We start from the raw sequence: 18,415 nt of genomic DNA, 5'->3' as shown, positions 1-18,415 counted from the left end.
GGATCTTGCCATTAACTGTATATTGTCTCTAAATCTGATCCACCAAACTGTGGCTCATCATACTTAGCCAGCTAAAACTCCGTCTGACATTTCTCTGCCCATATCTGCACTGATCTATATCCCACTGAATTCTTCTCCAGTCTTCTACGCTGCCTACAACATCACCAACCTTTGTACGATCTGCAAACTTACTAACCCACCCACCTACATTTCCATCCAGGTCATTTATATACGTCACAGACAGCAGAAGTCCCAGTACAGATCCCTGTAAAACACCAGTAATCACAGACCTCCAGTTAGTATAAGTCTGTTCAACCAGCACCCTCCGTCTTCTGAATCCAAACGGACAATTCACCTTGGATCCCTTGCAACTTAATCTTCTGGATAAACCTACCATGAGGGACCTTGTCAAATGCCTTACTAAAATCCATACACCTTACCAAAATTCACTGTGGAAGACACCAGCAGTATGGAGGAAGTTCCAGGAGTCAGAGGGGCATGAAGTTACCATAACTAGAGAGAAGGTTCTTGGGAAACTGAAAGGTTTGAAGGTAAATAAATTACCTGGAGTAGATGGTGTACACCTCAGAGTTCTGAAAGAGGTGGCTGAAGAGATCATGGAGGCATTAGTAATGATCTTTCAAGAATCACTAGATTCTGGAATAATTCCAGAAGACTGAAAAATTACAAATGTCAGTCCATTCTTCAAGAAGGGCAAGAGGCAGAAGAAAGTAAACAATAGACCAGTTAGTCTGACCTCAGTGGTTGGGAAGATGTTGGAGTTGATTATTAAGGATGAGGTCTCAGGGTACTTGGAGGCACGTGATAAAATGGGCTACAGTCAGCATGGTTTCCTCAAGGCAAAGTCTTGCCTGCAAAATCTGTTGGAATGCTTTGAAGAAATAACAAGCGGGATACACAAAGGAGAATTGGTGGATGTTGTGTACTTTGATTTTCAGAAGGCCTTTGACAAGGTGCCACACATGAGGCTGCTTAGCTAGCTACAAGCCCACGGTATTACAGGAAAGATTCTAGCATGGATAAAATAGTGGCTGATCGGCAGGAGGCAAAGAGTGGGAATAAAGGGAGCCTTTTCTGACTGGCTGCCAGTGACTAGTGTTGTTCCACAGGGGTCATTGTTGCGACCAATACTTTTTATGTTATATGTTAATGATTTGTATGATGGAATTGAAGGCTATTTTGAAAGGTTTGCAGACGATATTCCCTTCCTAAACTCCCACACATGAGGCTGCTTCAGATCAAATCCAATGGCTTTGGAAAGATACTGGCATGGATAGACGAATGGCTGACAGGCAGGAGGCAGTGAGTGAGAATAAAAGGGGCCTTCTCTGGTTGGCTGCGGGTGACTGGTGGTGTTCCTCAGGGGTCAGTATTGGGACTGCTACTTTTCACATTGTTTGTCAATGATTTTGATAATGGAATTGATGGCTTTGTAGCAAAATTTGCAGATGATATGAAGATTGTTGAAGGAGTACGTAGTGCGAGGGAGGCAATTTGAAAGAAAGGACAAAAAAGTGGCAGATGGAATACAGTATTGGGAAATGTATGATAATGTATTTTGGTAAAAGACCATAAGACATAGGAGCATATAGAGGCCAGTTGGCCCATCGAGTCTGCTCCGTCATTCAATCATGGCTGATCCTTTTTTTCCCTCCTCCTTAACCCCGGTTCCCGGCCTTCTCCGCATTACCGTTGATGCCATGTTCAATCAAGAACCTATCAATCACTGCCTTAAATACACCTAACGACCTGGCCTCCACAGTTGCACCTGGCAACAAGTTTCACAAATTCACCACCCTTTGGCTAAAGAAATTTCTCCGCAACTCTGTTTTGTATGGATACCCCTCTTTCCTGAGGCTGTGCCCTTTTGTCCTAGACTCTCCCACCATGGGAAACATCCTTTCCACATCTACTCTGTCTAGGCCTTTCAACATTCAAAAGGTTTTAATGTCTCCCCCTCATCCTTCTGAATTCCAGCGAGTACAGACCCAGAGCCATCAAACGTTCCTCGTATGATAACCTTTTCATTCCTGGAATCATCCTGGTGAACTTCCTCTGGATCATCTCCAGTGCCAGCACATCTTTTCTAAGATGAGGGGCCCAAAACTGTTCATAATTCTCAAGGTGAGGCCTCACCAGTGCCTTATAAATCCTCAGCATCACATCTTTGCTCTTGTATTCTAGACCTCTTGAAATGAATGCTAACATGGCATTTGCCTTCCTCACCACCGACTCAACCTGCAAGTTCACCTTAGGGTGTTCTGCACAAGGACTCCCAAGTTCCTCTGCATCTCAGATTCCTGGATTTTCTCCCTGTTTAGAAAATTGTTCGTACATTTATTTCTACTACCAAAGTGTATGACCATGCATTCTCCAACATTGCATTTCATTTACCTCTTTCTTGCCCATTCTCCTAATCTATCTAAGTCCTTTTGCATCCGACCTGTTTCCTCAACACTACCTGCCCCTGCACCAATCTTCGTATCATCTGCAAACTTGGCAAAAAAGCCATCTATGCCATCATCTAAATCATTGATATACAGCATAAAAAGAAGTGGTCCCAACACCGACCCCTGTGGAACACCACTAGTCACTGGCAGCCAACCGGACAAGGATCCTTTTATTCCCACTCGCCGTCTCATGCCAATTAGCCAATGCTCTAACCATGCCAGTAACTTTCCTGTAATACAATGGGCTCTTAACTTTTTGAGCACCTTCTCTCTTGTAACAGTAACTGCACCCACTTCTCTTCCTTCACACTACAACATCTGATACACTGTTAGTGTCTTCCACAGTGAGGACTGAGGCAAAATACTCATTTAGTTCATCTGCCATCTTCTTTTCCCCCATTATTATTTCTCCGGTCACATTTTCTAGTGCTCCTATATCCACTCTTACCTTTCTTTTATTTTTTACATATTTGGAAAAGCTTTTACTGTCCACTTTGATATTATTTGCTAGCTTGCTTTCATATTTCATCTTTTACCTTCTAATAATTCGTTTAGTTCTCTCAGTAGGTTTTTAAAAGCTTCCCAATCCTCTATCATCCCACTGATTTTTGCTTTGTTGTATGCCCTCTCTTTTGCTTTTACAATGGCTTTGACTTCCTTTGTCAGCCACGGTTGTACTATTTTGCCATTTGATATTTCTTCATTTTTGGAATACATATGTTCTGCACCTTCCTCATTTTTCCCAGAAACTCACACCATTGCTGCTGTGCTGTCATCCCTGCAAGAATCACCTTCCAATTTAGTTTGGCCAACTCCTCCCTCATACCACTGTAATTTCCTTTACTCCACTGAAATACTACTACATCAGACTTTACTTTCTCCCTATCTAATTTCAAGTTGAACTCAGTCATATTGAGATCACTGGCTTCTAAGAGATAAAAAGGAACAACAGTGCAGACTATTATCTAAAAGAGGAGAAGGTTCAAACCTTCGAAAAATGGAGGGCTACACGGTAGAGAAATTCCAGTCAGTTTTTAAGAGTAGGTGACATGGTTGGCACAACATTGTGGGCAGAAGGGCCTGTAATGTGCTGTAAATTTCATTGTTTCTATATATTTAAACATCAGAGGAGCAAAGGGATTTAGGAGTCCTCATACAAGACTCTCAGAAGGCTAATTTACTGGCTGAGGCTGTGGTAAAGGAGTCAAATGTAATGATGGCATTTATTTCATGATTCAACTTGATCATGGACAAGGATAGATCTGGTCCTTGGGTTGAGGTTCTGAACTGGAAGAAGGCCAAATTTGAAGAAATGAGAAAGGATCTAAAAAGCGTGGATTTGGACAGGTTGTTCTCTGGCAAAGATGTGAGAAGGTGGGAAGCCTTCAAAGGAGAAATTTTGAGAGTGCAGAGTTTGTATGTTCCTGTCAGGATTAAAAGCAAAGTGAATAGGAATAAGGAACCTTGGTTCTCAAGGGATATTGCGACTCTGATAAAGGAGAAGAGGGAGTTGTATGACATGTATAGGAAACAGGGAGTAAATAAGGTGCTTGAGGAGTATAAGAAGTGCAAGAAAATACTTAAGAAAGAAATCAGGAGGGCTAAAAGAAGACATGAGGTTGCCTTGGCAGTCAAAGTGAAGGATAATCCAAAGAGCTTTTACAGGTATATTAAGAGCAAAAGGATTGTAAGGGATAAAATTGGTCCTCTTGAAGATCAGAGTGGTCGGCTATGTGCGGAACCAAAGGAAATGGGGGAGATCTTAAATAGGTTTTTTGCGTCTGTATTTACTAAGGAAACTGGCATGAAGTCTATGGAATTAAGGGAAACAAGTAGTGAGATCATGGAAACTGTACAGATTGAAAAGGAGGAGGACCTTGCTGTCTTGAGGAAAATTAAAGTGGATAAATCCCCAGGACCTGACAGAGTGTTCCCTCGGACCTTATGTCGCTGTTTACAGGTGAGGTGCTGGAGGATTGGAGAGTGGCTCATGTTGTTCCGTTATTTAAAAAAGGATCAAAAAGTAATCCAGGAAATTATAGGCCGGTAAATTTAACATCGGTAGTAGTTAAGTTATTGGAGGGAGTACTAAGAGACAGAATCTACAAGCATTTGGATAGACAGGGACTTATTAGGGAGAGTCAGCATGGCTTTGTGCGTGGTAGGTCATGTTTGACCAATCTATTGGAGTTTTTCGAGGAGGTTACCAGGAAAGTGGATGAAGGGAAGGCAGTGGATATTGTCTACATGGACTTCAGTAAGGCCTTTGACAAGGTCCCGCATGGGAGGTTAGTTAGGAAAATTCAGTCGCTAGGTATACATGGAGAGGTGGTAAATTGGATTAGACATTGGCTCAATGGAAGAAGCCAAAGAGTGGTAGTAGAGAATTGCTTCTCCGAGTGGAGGCCTGTGACTAGTGGTTGCCACAGGGATCAGTGCTGGGTCCATTGTTATTTGTCATCTATATCAATGATCTGGATGATAATGTGGTAGATTAGATCAGCAAATTTGCTGATGATACAAAGATTGGAGGTGTAGTAGACAGTGAGGAAGGTTTTCAGAGCCTGCAGAGGGACTTGGACCAGCTTGGAGTTTAATACAGACAAGTGTGAGGTATTGCATGTTGGAAGGACAAACCAAGGTAGAACATACAGGGTTAATGGTAAGGCACTGAAGAGTGCAGTGGAACAGAGGGATCTGGGAATACAGATACAAAATTCCCTAAAAGTGGCGTCACGGGTAGATAGGGTCGTAAAGAGAGCTTTTGGTACATTGGCCTTTATTAATCAAAGTATTGAGTATAAGAGCTGGAATATTATGATGAGGTTGTATAAGGCATTGGTGAGGCCGAATCTGGAGTACTGTGTTCAGTTTTGGTCACCAAATTACAGGAAGGATATAAATAAGGTTGAAAGAGTGCAGAGAAGGTTTACAAGGATGTTGCCGGGACTTGAGAAACTCAGTTACAGAGAAAGGTTGAATAGGTTAGGACTTTATTCCCTGGAGCGTAGAAGAATGAGGGGAGATTTGATAGAGGTATATAAAATTATGATGGGTATAGATAGAGAGAATGCAAGCAGGCTTTTTCCACTGAGGCAAGGGGAGAAAAAAACCAGAGGACTTGGGTTAAGGGTGAGGGGGGAAAAGTTTAAAGGGAACATTAGGGAGGGCTTCTTCACACAGAGAGTGGTGGGAGTATGGAATGAGCTGCCAGACAAGGTGGTAAATGCGGGTTCTTTTTTAACATTTAAGAATAAATTGGACAGATACATGGATGGGAGGTGTATGGTCCGTGTGCAGGTCAGTGGGACTAGGGAGAAAATGGTTCGGCACAGCCAAGAAGGGCCAAAAGGCCTGTTTCTGTGCTGTAGTTTTTCTATGGTTTCTATTTCAAGGAGAATAGAATATAAAGGCAAAGAGATAATGCTGAGACACTAGTCAGACCACACAGAGTATTGTCAACAGCTTTGGGCCCCGTATCTCAGAAAGGATGTGTTGTCATTGGACAGAGTCCAGAGGAGATTCACGAGGTGATTCTGGGAATGAAGGGGTTAACATATGAGGAGCATTTGGCAACTTTGGGCCTGTACTCACTGGAATTTAGAAGTATACGGAGGGATCTCATTGAAACTTACTGAATGTTGAAAGGACTAGATAGGGTGGATGTGGAGAGGATGTTTCCTACGGTGGGGGTATCCAGAACTAGAGGCCACAGCCTCAAAATTGAGGGGCGATCCTTTAGAACAGAGGTAAGAAGGAATTTTTTTAGCCGGAGAGTAGTGAATCTGTGGAGTGCTCTGCCACAGACTGTGATGGAGGCCAGTCCGTGGGTATATTTAAGACGGAAATTGACTGTTGAACATTTCCTGATTGGTCAGGGCATCAAAGGATATGGTGAGAGGGCAGGTGTATGGGGTTGAGTGGGATCCTGGATCAGCCATGATGGAATGGCAGAGAAGACTCGATGGGCTGAATGGCCTCATTCTGCTCCTATGTCTTATGGTCTTTCTGGCTTCTTTATAATCTTCAAGGGCTCTATTCGTTTCTAGCTTACTAAGCATTACATACTTTGCCTTTTTTGTCTGAACTAAATTCATCACGTCCCTCAACATTGAAGATTCTCTTGACATCCTTGTTCTTCCTTCTGACTGACTGAAATATGTTCATGTTTACAGGCAGATACATCAGGGCAGATTTAAACTTCCCTTGCAGTGTACCACACAGGGCAGGAGGCCCCCACAATTACAAGCACGACGCCCCCCTGTCTTCCTGTGGCACCTTCCAATCGCGGCTGACAGGTTAGTTCGCAGGGACTGTACTCCTGTTCTCCTGCTCAGGGTCTGCACTGTCCCCGGTGTACATGACCCGACAGCTCAGCCTTCCTTCAGTGTGATTCACACCCACACAGGAGTCACAAACTTTCCAATGGGTGGACCTCGTTGGTATCGTTCGTGGCGAGAGAGAAGCTGAAGATGACGAGGGGACATCAGAGGGGTGGGTGGCAGATCGGACCCGGTCAGAAGCTGTGTGAGGTAGCAGAGGGGCTCAGTGACACATTGAATGGTGAGGTGTGGGATGTAGAAGAGCAGAGGATGGTTGGAGTGTGTCCACAGATCTGTGGTAATACAGCAGGTGAAACATGACGTAGATCGGGGCTCCACTTTGCCGAGCAACTTCACTTTGTCCACCGCAAAAGGCACGATCTCCTGGGGCATCCATTTCCAATCAACTCACTAATTAATTCAAAGATAAGCAGTGGATGTTGTTTACTTGAATTTTCAGAAGGCCTCTGACACTACTTCACAAAATAAGAACGCATGTTATTCCAGGGAAGATACTAACATGGATAGAACATTGTTGATTGGTTGGAGTAAAGGGAGCTTTCCCTGGTTGGCTGCCGGTGACTAGTGGTATTCCGCAGGGGTGTGTTGGGACCACTTCTTCTTCAGTGAAATGTCAATGATTTGGATGACAGAATTGATTGCTTTGTGGCCAGGTTTGCAGACAATATGCAGATAAGTGGAGGGGCAAGTAGTGTTGAGGATGCAGAGAGGTTACAGAAGGAGTTAGATAGACTCGGAGAATGAGCGAAAACCTGACAGATGAAGAGCAGTGTTGGGAAGTGTATGGTCATGCACTTTGGCAAAAGAAATAAAAGCATATACTATTTTCTAAATAGAGAGAAAATTCAAAGTTCTGAGACAGAATATTCCCTATAGGTTAATTTGCAGGTTGAGTCAGTGGTGAGGAAGGCAAATACAATGTTTGAATTCATTTTGAAAGGACTGAAACATAAAAGCAAGTATGTAATGTTTAGCCTTTATAAGGCACTGGTGAGGACTGTAGCGTTTTGTGAGTAGTTGGGCCCCTTTACTCAGAAAGGATGTACTGACATTGGAGATGGTTCAAAAGAGTTCCACAAAAAATATTTGGGGATAGAAAGGCTTATCACATGAGGAGCATTTAAGACCATAAGACATAGGAGCAGAAGTAGGCCATTCAGCCCATCAAGTCTGCTCCACCATTCAGTCATGGGCTGATCCAATTCTTCCAGTCATCCCCACTCCCCTGCCTTCTCCCCATACCCTTTGATGCCCTGGCTAATCAAGAATCTATCTACCTCTGCCTTAAATACACCCAATGACTTGGTCTCCACAGCCGCTCGTGGCAACAAATTCCACAGATTTACCACTGTCTGACTAAAGTAATTTCTTCGCATCTCTGTTCTAAATGGACGTCCTTCAATCCTGAAGTCATGCCTCTTGTCCTACACTCCCCTACCATGTGAAATAAGTTTGCCATATCTAATCTGTTCAGGTCTTTAATGGCTCTGGGCCTGGAATTTAGAAGAATGAGAGGGGATCTCATTGAAACCTATCAAATTTGAAGGTCCTCAATACAATGAATGTGGAGAGGATGTTCCCTATGGTGGGAGAGACTGAGACCAGAGGACACAACCTCAGAATCAAGGGGCGTCCATCTAGAATGGAGATGAGGAGGAATTTCTTTAGCCAGAGGATGGTGATTATGTTGGATTTATTCCCACAGGTGGCTGTGGAGGCCAAGTTATTGGATATACTTAAGGCAGAGGCTGATGATTATTCAGACCATGAAGGGTTAGAGGGAGAAGACAAGAGGGCGGATGAGGACAGAGTATGACACAGACTGTGGGAGTGTGCTGTACGGTAGTGGGTTAGGAAGGTGGACAGGCAGACACAGCGAGAGTACCGAGCAGGGGCCTGTAATAATTTGCCACCATGACCAGAGGGTAGTGAGCAACGGAAGGGGCAGGAGCACGTTGTCACTGTCAGTGGGGTTTACTGAGTCACGGGCTGGGGGTATTGGGTGTGCTGTGTTGCAGTGTCAGGGGGCTGTGGGTGTGTGTGTGAGTGTGAGAGAGAGAATGTGTGTGTATGTGTGAGAGAGTGTGAATGTGTGTGAGTGTGAGTCTGTGAGAGAGACAGTGTGTGTGTGTCTGTGTGTATGTGAGAGTGTGTGTGTGTGTCTGAGTCTGTGAGAGAGACAGTGTGTGTGTGTGTTTGTGTGTGTGTGAGAGAGACAGTGTGTGTGTGTGTTTGTGTGTGTGTGAGAGAGACAGTGTGTGTGTGTGTCTGAGTCTGTGAGAGAGAATGTGTGTGTGTGTGTGTGTGTCTGTGTGTATGTGAGAGTGTGTGTGTGTGTCTGAGTCTGTGAGAGAGACAGTGTGTGTGTGTGTTTGTGTGTGTGTGAGAGAGACAGTGTGTGTGTGTGTCTGAGTCTGTGAGAGAGAATGTGTGTGTGTGTGTGTGTGTGTGTCTGTGTGTATGTGAGAGTGTGCGTGTGTGCATGTGTGTGTGAGTGTGAGCTGCGTTTGAGTCTGTGTGCGTGTGAGAGAGAGAGAGAATGTGTGTGCATGTGTGTGTGAGTGTGAGTGTGAGCCTGTGTTTGTGTCTATGTCTGTGAAAGAGAGAGAGAGAGAGAGTGTGCGTGTGTGTGTGTGTAGGATTTACAGAGCTGAGAGAGGAGTATTGAATGTGGAAGGACTGTGCTATCTATAGGAGTAGGGGTAATTTGTTCCTTAAGGCAGTGGGGTTGGGGACGTTTCTGTCATATCAGCAGGAGGGTGATACCTAAGGTCTGGAAGATAAAAGAGCAGAAATTGGCCATTTGCCCATCGAGTCTTTTCCGCCATATCATCATGACTGATCCAATTCTCCTCAGCCCCGATCTCCTGCCTTCCCCCATATCCCTTCATGCCCTGTACAATCAAGAATCTGTCAACCTTTGCCTTAAATATACATGAAGACTTGACCTACAGGGCTGCTGTGGCAAAGACAGGCCATTCCTCAGGGGTCGGTATTGGGACCACTTCTTTCACATTGTCAGTGATTTGGATCATGGAATTGATGGCTTTGTGGCAAAGTTTTCAGAAGATAGGAAGATAGATGGAGGGGTAGGTAGTGTTGAGGGAGCAACACAATTAGACAAATTGGAAGATTGGACAAAAAAGTGGCAGATGTTATAGTGTCAGGAAATGGAAATGTATGATAATGCATTTTGGTAAAAGGAACTATAATGCTGAGTATTCTCTAAGTGAGGAGAACATTCAAACACTGGAGGTGGAGGGACTTAGGAGTCCTTGTGCAAGACCTCCAGAAGGTTAATTCACAGGTTGAGTCTGTGGTAAAGAAAGCAAATGCAATGTTGGCTTTTATTTCAGGGGGAATAGAATATGAAAGCAAGGAGATAATGCTGAAGTTTTATAAGACACTAGTCTACTTGGAATATTGTCACAGCTTTGGGTCCTGTATCCCAGAAAGAATGTGTTGTCATTGGAGAGAGTCCAGAGGAGGTTCATGAGGATGATTCTGGGAATGAAGGGGTTAACATATGAGGAGTGTTTGGCAGCTTTGGGCCCGTACTCACTGGAATTTAGAAAAGTGCAAGGTGATCTCATTGAAACTTCCCATATGTTGAAAAGACTAGATAGGGTGGATGTGGGAAGGATATCCACGGGGGGTCTCCAGAATTAGAGGGCATAGCCTCAAAGTTGAAGGGAAACCCTTTAGAACAGAGATAAGAAGTAATTTTTTTTATCCAGTATGTAGTAAATCTGTGGAATGCTCTGCCACAAACAGCTGTGGAGGCCAAGTCCGTGGGTTTATTTAAAGTGAAAATTAATCATTTTCTGATCAGTCAGGGCATCAAAGGTTATGGTGAGAAGGCAGGTGTATGAGGTTGAGTGGGATCCAGGATTAGTCATGATGGAATTGTGCAGCAAACTCAATGGGCTGAATGGCCTCATTCTGCTCCTATATCTAATGAATTACACAGATTCACCACCTGCTGGCTAAAGAAGTGTTTCCTCAACTCCGTTCTGAATGGACGCTCTTCTATTCTGAGGCTGCGCCCTCTGGTCCTAGACTCCCCACTATAGGAAACGTCCTCTCCACATCCACTCTATCTGTGTCCTCTAGTCCTAGACTCCCCACTATAGGAAACATCCTCTCCACATCCACTCTATCTGTGCCCTCTGGTCCTAGACTCTCCCACTATAGGAAACATCCTCTCCACATCCACTCTATCTGTGCCTTCTGGTCCTAGACTCCCCAGCTATAGGAAACATTGCCTACTCTATCTAGGCCTTTCAATATTTAACAGGTATCAATGAGATCCCCCCTCCCCCCATCCTCCTGACCTCCAGCGAGTACAGGCCCAGAGCCACCAAACGGTCCTCATCATTCCAGAATCATTCTCGTCAGCCTCCTCTGGACCCTCTCCAATGCCAGCACATCTTTTCTTAGATAAGGGCCTCAAAACCTCTCACAATTCTCTGAGTGCAGTCTGACCGGTGCCTTATAAAACCTCAGCACTATGTCCTTGCTTTTGTATTCTAGTCCTAATCTTAATGCTAACAATGCATTTGCTTTCCTTACCACCAACTAAATGTAAATTAACTTCTAGGGAATCCTGCACAAATACTCCCACCTCAGGTTTTTGGAATTTTCTTCCCATTTAAAAAACAGTTGATGCCCGTATTCCTCTACCAAAGTACATGAGCATGTACTTCCCAGCATGGTATTCCATCAGCCACCACTTTGCCCATTCTCACAATCTGTCCACGTCATTCTGCAACCTCTCTACTGCCTCAACACTACCTGCCCCTACACCTATCTTAGTATTGTTTGCAAACTTGGCCACAAAGCCATCAATTCTATCATCCAAATCATTGACACATAACATGAAAATAAGCAATCCCAACACTGACCCCTGCGGAACAGCACTAGTCAGCAGCAGCCAAACAGAAAAGCATCCCTTTCTTCCCACTCTCTGCCTCCTGCCGATCAGCCAATCTTCTATCAATGTCAGTGTCTTTCCTGTAATACCATGGGCTCTCATCTTGTTAAACAACTTCCTGTTTGGCACCTTGTCAAAGGCCTTCTGAAAATCCAACTAAACAACATCCAATGAAGCTCCTTTGTTTATTCTGCCTGTTATTCAAAGAATTCCAACAGATTTGTCAGGCAAGATTTCCCCTTGAGAAAACCATGCTGACTTTAGCCTGTTTTTATCATGCACCTCCAAGTACCCTAAAATTTAATTCTTAATAATGGACTCCAACATCTTTCCAACCACTGAAGTCAAATTAATTTTCTATCTTCTGCCTCCCTTCCTTCTTGAAGAGTGGAGTGATATTTGCAATTTTCCAGTCCTCCAGAACCATTCCGAAGTCTAGTGATTTTTTAAAAGATATTTACTAATGCATCCACAATCTTTTCAGCTACTTCTTTCAGAACCCTTGGGTGCAGTCATTCTGGCCCAGGTGACTTATCACAAACACAAGAAGGTCTGCAGACACTGGAAATCCAATGCATCTGATTCTAGCATCTTTCCCCTTCCTTCCAGTTCTGAAGAAGGGTCTTGACCTGAGACTTCGACTGTCTATTTATTTCCATATTTGCAGACTGACCTGCTAAGTTTCTCCATTATCTTGTGGGTGTTGCTGCAAGTGACTTTATCAACCTTCAGATCTGTCTGCCTCCCAAGCTCCTTTTCCTTAGGAATAGCAAGGACGGTCACTTTTGCCCCCGACAGTCGGATTTCTGGCATTCTGCTAATGTCTTCCACAATGACGACTGATGCAAAATTCTGATTAAATTTGTCTCCTTTTCCTTTCCACTGTGATACTGATAGATCTGACTTCCTATTCTCCTTCTCAAATTGTAAATTATGTTATAATCACTGGTCCTAAGGGCTCCTTTACCTTAAGCTCCTCAATCAAATCTGGTTTACTACACAACTCCTGATCCAGGATAGCCTTTCCCAGTGTGGACTCAACCACAAGCTGCTCTAAAAAGCTGTTTCGTCTTTCTACAAATCCCCTCTCTTGGGGTCGAAAATCAGCATCAACCAGTCAGGGAGGGTGAGACAGGACAGTGGCTGAGATCTTTCTCTTTGTGATCCAGGGGAGGCTCTGGCTGAGAGGGAGGTGCCGATCCGGTTTGTGTACAGCTCTCCTGCCCTGCATTGTGTACAGACAGCACAGCATCTCTTGCAAGGTAATAAACGAAACGATCGCCTGGCCAGACAGCACAAAGTGAAATGGTCCCCCCAGCCTGCAAACCCCATCCCAATTCACCTCCACCCCGCCCAGTAACCACACCCTCCCCCACCACCACCCCACTTACCCCATATCGCCCCACCCCATCCCCTCTCACACACCCCACCCACCCATCCCATCTCACACACCCCATCCACCTATCCATCCCATCTCACATACCCCACCCACCCATCACACACCCTACCCACCCATCTCACACACCCTACCCACCCATCCCATCTCACACACCCCATCCACCTATCCATCCCATCTCACACACCCCACCCATCCATCTCATCTCACACACCCCACCCACCCATCCCATCTCACACACCCACCCACCCCATCTCACACACCCACCCACCCACCCCATCTCACACACCCCACCCACCCACCTCACACACCCACCCACCTATCCCATCTCACACACCCACCCACTCACCCATCCCATCTCACACATCCCACCCACCCCAGCCGCCGGTTGTCTACTCTATCCGTACAGCTGATTAACGTGTTTGTAGAGACAGTGTAGAATGGCCCTCTGGTCCTTCGAGCTGCTCCTCCCAACAACCACCCGGTTTGATGGTAGCCAGGTCATGGGAGAAGTTACAGTGACCAATGAACCTTCCAACAGCAATGCCTTTGGACTTTGGGAGGAAACCGGTGCAGTCTGGAGAAAATGGTCCAACTCCTTCCAGGCGACGGAGGGTTTGAAGCCAGGTCACTGGTGCAGTGTTGTGCTCTCCACCTTTGCCACCGGGCCACCCTGGAATTATATAAACCTCCATCGGATCTCCTCTCGGTCTCCACAGCTGCGGAGAAGACAGTTTGTCCAACTTCTCACTATTGCTCATTCCCTCTGATCCGGGCTAATCCTGGTGAACCTCGACATCCTTCCTGTAATGGAGCAACCAGGATTGTCTGCAATCCTCCAGATGCGGCCTGACTACAGTGTATGAGGCTGCAAGATTAACTTCTCAATGCTTGAACTCAATCAAGTCATAGAGTTATAGAAACCTGAAGCCCAGGAGCAGGCCCTTTGAGTCACCATCTGTGCAGAACCATTTAAACCGCCCAGTCTCACAGGCCTGCACCTGGGTAACATCCATCCATATAGCTCCCATCCACGTACTTCAGCAAACTTCGTAAACATTGAAATCGAAATTGCATCCAGCATTTGTGCTGGCAGCTCATTCCACACTCTCACTACACTCTGAGAGAAAAGGTTTACCCTCATGCTCCCATAAGATATACAGTATGAGTACAATCAGACCATTTGGCCCATCAAGTCTGCTCCACCACTTAATAATGGCTGATCCTATGTTTTACCCTCCTCAGCCTTCTCCCCATAACCTTTGATGCCATGGCCAATCAAGAGCCTACCAAGCTCTGCCTTAAATATACCCAACAACCTGGTCTCCACAGCTGCCTGTGGTAACAAATTCCACAAATTTACCATTCTCTGGCTAAAGAAATTTCTCCACATCTCTGTTTTAAATGGGCGTCCCTCTATCCTGATGCTGTGTCCTCTTGTCCTAGACTCTCCCACCATGGGAAACATCCTTTCCACATCTACTCTGTCTAGGCCTTTCAGCAATAGAAAGGTTTTAATGAGATAACCCCCCCCCCCCCCCGCATCCTTCTAAATTCCAGCAAGGACAGAGCCAGAGCCATCAAACTATTATATGATAACCCTTTCATTCCCAGAATCATCCTTGTGAACCTCCTCTGAACCCTCCCCAGTGATTTGGGGGAGCAGTAGGGGAATGAAGGGTTTTGGGAAAAGGCAGGTAGGTGGAGATGAGTCCATGGCCAGATCAGACATGATCTTATTGAATGGCGGGGCAGGCTCGATGGGCCAGATGGCCGACTCCTGCTCCTATTTCTTATGATATTTTCTTATGGACTGGCTACTCCACAAATGACCGTGTCCCCGTCCAGGTCTACAGCAGAATCCCCAGCTGGAAATCCGCGTGGAGCCCGGACTCTTCGAATGGACCAAGTGGGGGGCAGCAAAATCGATCCCGAACTTCATGTCAGTCACAGAACTGAAGGCAGCCGGATACTCGGTGGATGGGAGTTACAGGTGGGGCATCACTCCAGACCAGCCGGGGAGGGGCTTCCCTCAGCAGGAGCAGGTGGGAAATGGAAGGGAGGGGGTCCTCCCTGTGGAGTGGGTGAGTGTGACAGGGAGAGGAGGTGAGTGTGACAGGGAGAGGAGAGAGTGTGACAGGGAGAGAGTGAGTGTGACAGGGAGAGGAGAGAGTGTGACAGGGAGAGGGTGAGTGTGACAGGGAGAGAGAGTGTGACAGGGAGAGGGGGTGAGTGTGACAGGGAGAGGAGAGAGTGTGACAGGGAGAGGGTGAGTATGACAGGGAGAGGGTGTGTGACAGGGAGAGGATGTGAGTGTGACAGGGGAGAGGAGAGAGTGTGACAGGGAGAGGGTGAGTGTGGCAGGGAGAGGAGAGAGTGTGACAGGGAGAGAGTGAGTGTGACAGGGAGAGGAGGTGAGTGTGACAGGGAGAGGAGAGAGTGTGATGGAGAGGGTGAGTGTGACAGGGAGAGGAGAGAGTGTGACAGGGAGAGAGTGAGTGTGACAGGAAGAGGAGAGAGTGTGACAGGGAGAGGAGGTGAGTGTGACAGGGAGAGGAGAGAGTGACAGGGAGAGGGTGAGTGTGACAGGGAGAGGAGGGGGTGAGTGTGACAGGGAGAGGATGAGTGTGACAGGGAGAGGAGAGAGTGTGACAGGGAGAGGGTGAGTGTGACAGGGAGAGGAGTGTGAGTGTGACAGAGAGAGAGTGAGTGTGGCAGGGAGAGAAGTGTGAGTATGACAGGGAGAGGCTGAGTGTGACAGGGAGAGGAGAGAGTGTGACAGGGAGAGAGTGAGTGTGACAGGGAGAGGAGAGAGTGTGACAGGGAGAGGAGGTGAGTGTGACAGGGAGAGGGTGAGTGCGACAGGGAGAGGGTGAGTGTGACAGGGAGAGGGTGAGTGTGACAGGGAGAGGAGAGAGTGTGACAGGGAGAGAAGGTGAGTGTGACAGGGAGAGGGTGAATGTGACAGGGAGAGGAGAGCATGTGACAGGGAGAGGAGAGAGTGTGACAGGGAGAGGAGGTGAGTGTGACAGGGAGAGGAGGTGAGTGTGACAGGGAGAGGAGGTGAGTGCGACAGGGAGAGGGTGAGTGTGACAGGGAGAGGGTGAGTGTGACAGGGAGAGAAGTGTGAGTGTGACAGAGAGAGGAGGGTGATTGTGACAGGGAGAGGAGAGAGTGAATGTGACAGGGAGAGGAGTGTGAGTGTGGCAGAGAGAGGAGGGTGATTGTGACAGGGTTTGATTTCTCCACACACATAACCGAATTAAACATTATTTGCCATTCCTCAACGCACCCAAGCCAGCTGTGTGAATTGCTGTGTAACTGGTTGAGAGAGAGTGCAGATTGGGTGGCGAGTACACGATAACAGGGGTCTCTAAAGCGTGAGGGCAGTGGTTTAGAATAAGGGGGAGAAGGCTGGGCTGAGAGCTGACGATAACATAGAACACAGTAGAGTCCAGCACATTAACAGGAACATCTCCTGACCCACAAACTCATTCAACTGGTTCCAAGAGGAGCCACACGGGTTGTATTCAGGAATACACTGTCTGAATGGTTGTGAATATACAATTTTCACATTTACACTCTCTGTGAACAGTCACCCAAGTATATAAGGCCCTGTATATCGGGGAGAAGTTTCAACAGACTGGCAGTAGCAAGGCCATTCAGCCTGTCAAGTTCTTGATATCTTGCATGCCTATCTTCACGAGTACCTCTGGGTCACATCAGTTTTTTGTCACTCTAAGCCATTCCTATCCACGTATCTGTCCAAACAACCTCGTTCCAGATACCTCCACCCTCAGTGTGGAAAAAAACTCATCCTTACAGCTCCTTTCAATTTTGCCTCTCTCACTGGACACCTTTGAGCTCTAGTTCTAGACACCTCTGTCTGTACTGATCTGTGTGTGTGTGTGTGTCCATCCCCACAGGGTGCATGTTCCATTCACTGTGTGTGTGTCTCTGTGTCCACAGGGTGCATTTTCCAGTCACCAGCCTGGTTCCATCAGAGACGTATGAAGACTACGTAACACGTTGCTCTGCAGTTGTACAGGCCATACTAGACAGCTGCCCAGAAGGAGGTAGAGTATCCGTTTGTGACCACGATCCCTCCTGTCACACCCACAGTGTAGACAAACACTCCCGTCACACCCACAGTGCTCACGATCCCTCCCGTCACACCCACAGTGTACACGGCCCCTTCTGTCACACGCACAGTGTAGACAAACACTCCCGTCACACCCACAGTGTACACGATCCCTCCTGTCACACCCACAGTGTACACGATCCCCCCTGTCACACGCACAGTGTAGACAAACACTCCCGTCACACCCACAGTGTACACGATCCCTCCTGTCACACCCACAGTGTACACGATCCCCCCTGTCACACCCACAGTGTACATGATCACTCCTGTCACACCCACAGTGTACACAATCACTCCCGTCACACCAACAGTGTACACGAACACTCCCGTCACACCCACAGTGTACACATCACTCCTGTCACACCCACAGTGTACACAAACACTCCCGTCACACCCACAGTGCTCACGATCCCTCCCGTCACACCCACAGTGCTCACGATCCCTCCCGTCACACCCACAGTGTACACGGCCCCTTCTGTCACACGCACAGTGTAGACAAACACTCCCGTCACACCCACAGTGTACACGATCCCTCCTGTCACACCCACAGTGTACACGATCCCCCCTGTCACACCCACAGTGTACATGATCACTCCTGTCACACCCACAGTGTACACAATCACTCCCGTCACACCCAGTGTACACGAACACTCCCGTCACACCCACAGTGTACACAATCACTCCTGTCACACCCACAGTGTACACAAACACTCCCGTCACACCCACAGTGTACACAATCACACCTGTCACACCCACAGTGTACACAAACACTCCCGTCACACCCACAGTGTACACAGCCCCTCCTGTCACACCCCCAGTGCACACGAACACTCCTGTCACACCCACAGTGTACACAAAACTCCCATCACACCCACAGTGTACACGATACCTCCTGTCACACGCAGTGTACACGGCCCCTCCTGTCACACCCACAGTGTACACGATCCCTCCCGTCGCACCCACAGTGTACACAAACACTCCTGTCACACCCACAGTGCACACGATCCCTCCCGTCACACCCACAGTGTACACGATCCCTCCCGTCGCACCCACAGTGTACACAAACACTCCTGTCACACCCACAGTGTACACAAAACTCCCATCACACCCACAGTGTACACGATCCCTCCT

The 18,415-nt window shown here is 46.9% G+C and overlaps 1 protein-coding gene across 1 annotated transcript in view; it reads left to right on the top strand.

Annotated features, from left to right (window-relative positions):
* LOC134347760 (ubiquitin-associated and SH3 domain-containing protein A-like) overlaps positions 1-18,415 on the top strand; it is a 125,156-nt gene that overhangs the window by 103,801 nt on the left and 2,940 nt on the right. Inside the window, exons 10-13 of the mRNA XM_063050164.1 lie at positions 6,647-6,769; positions 12,917-13,009; positions 14,992-15,136; positions 17,113-17,219. Of these exons, the coding sequence (XP_062906234.1) occupies positions 6,647-6,769; positions 12,917-13,009; positions 14,992-15,136; positions 17,113-17,219 (468 nt within the window). The remainder of the gene's footprint in view (positions 1-6,646; positions 6,770-12,916; positions 13,010-14,991; positions 15,137-17,112; positions 17,220-18,415) is intronic.

The sequence above is a fragment of the Mobula hypostoma genome, chromosome 6 (assembly GCF_963921235.1).
Source record: "Mobula hypostoma chromosome 6, sMobHyp1.1, whole genome shotgun sequence".
NCBI classification, from domain to species: domain Eukaryota; kingdom Metazoa; phylum Chordata; class Chondrichthyes; order Myliobatiformes; family Myliobatidae; genus Mobula; species Mobula hypostoma.
The sequence above is the reverse complement of the archived record's forward strand: the minus strand, read 5'-3'. Positions and strand labels throughout refer to the sequence as shown.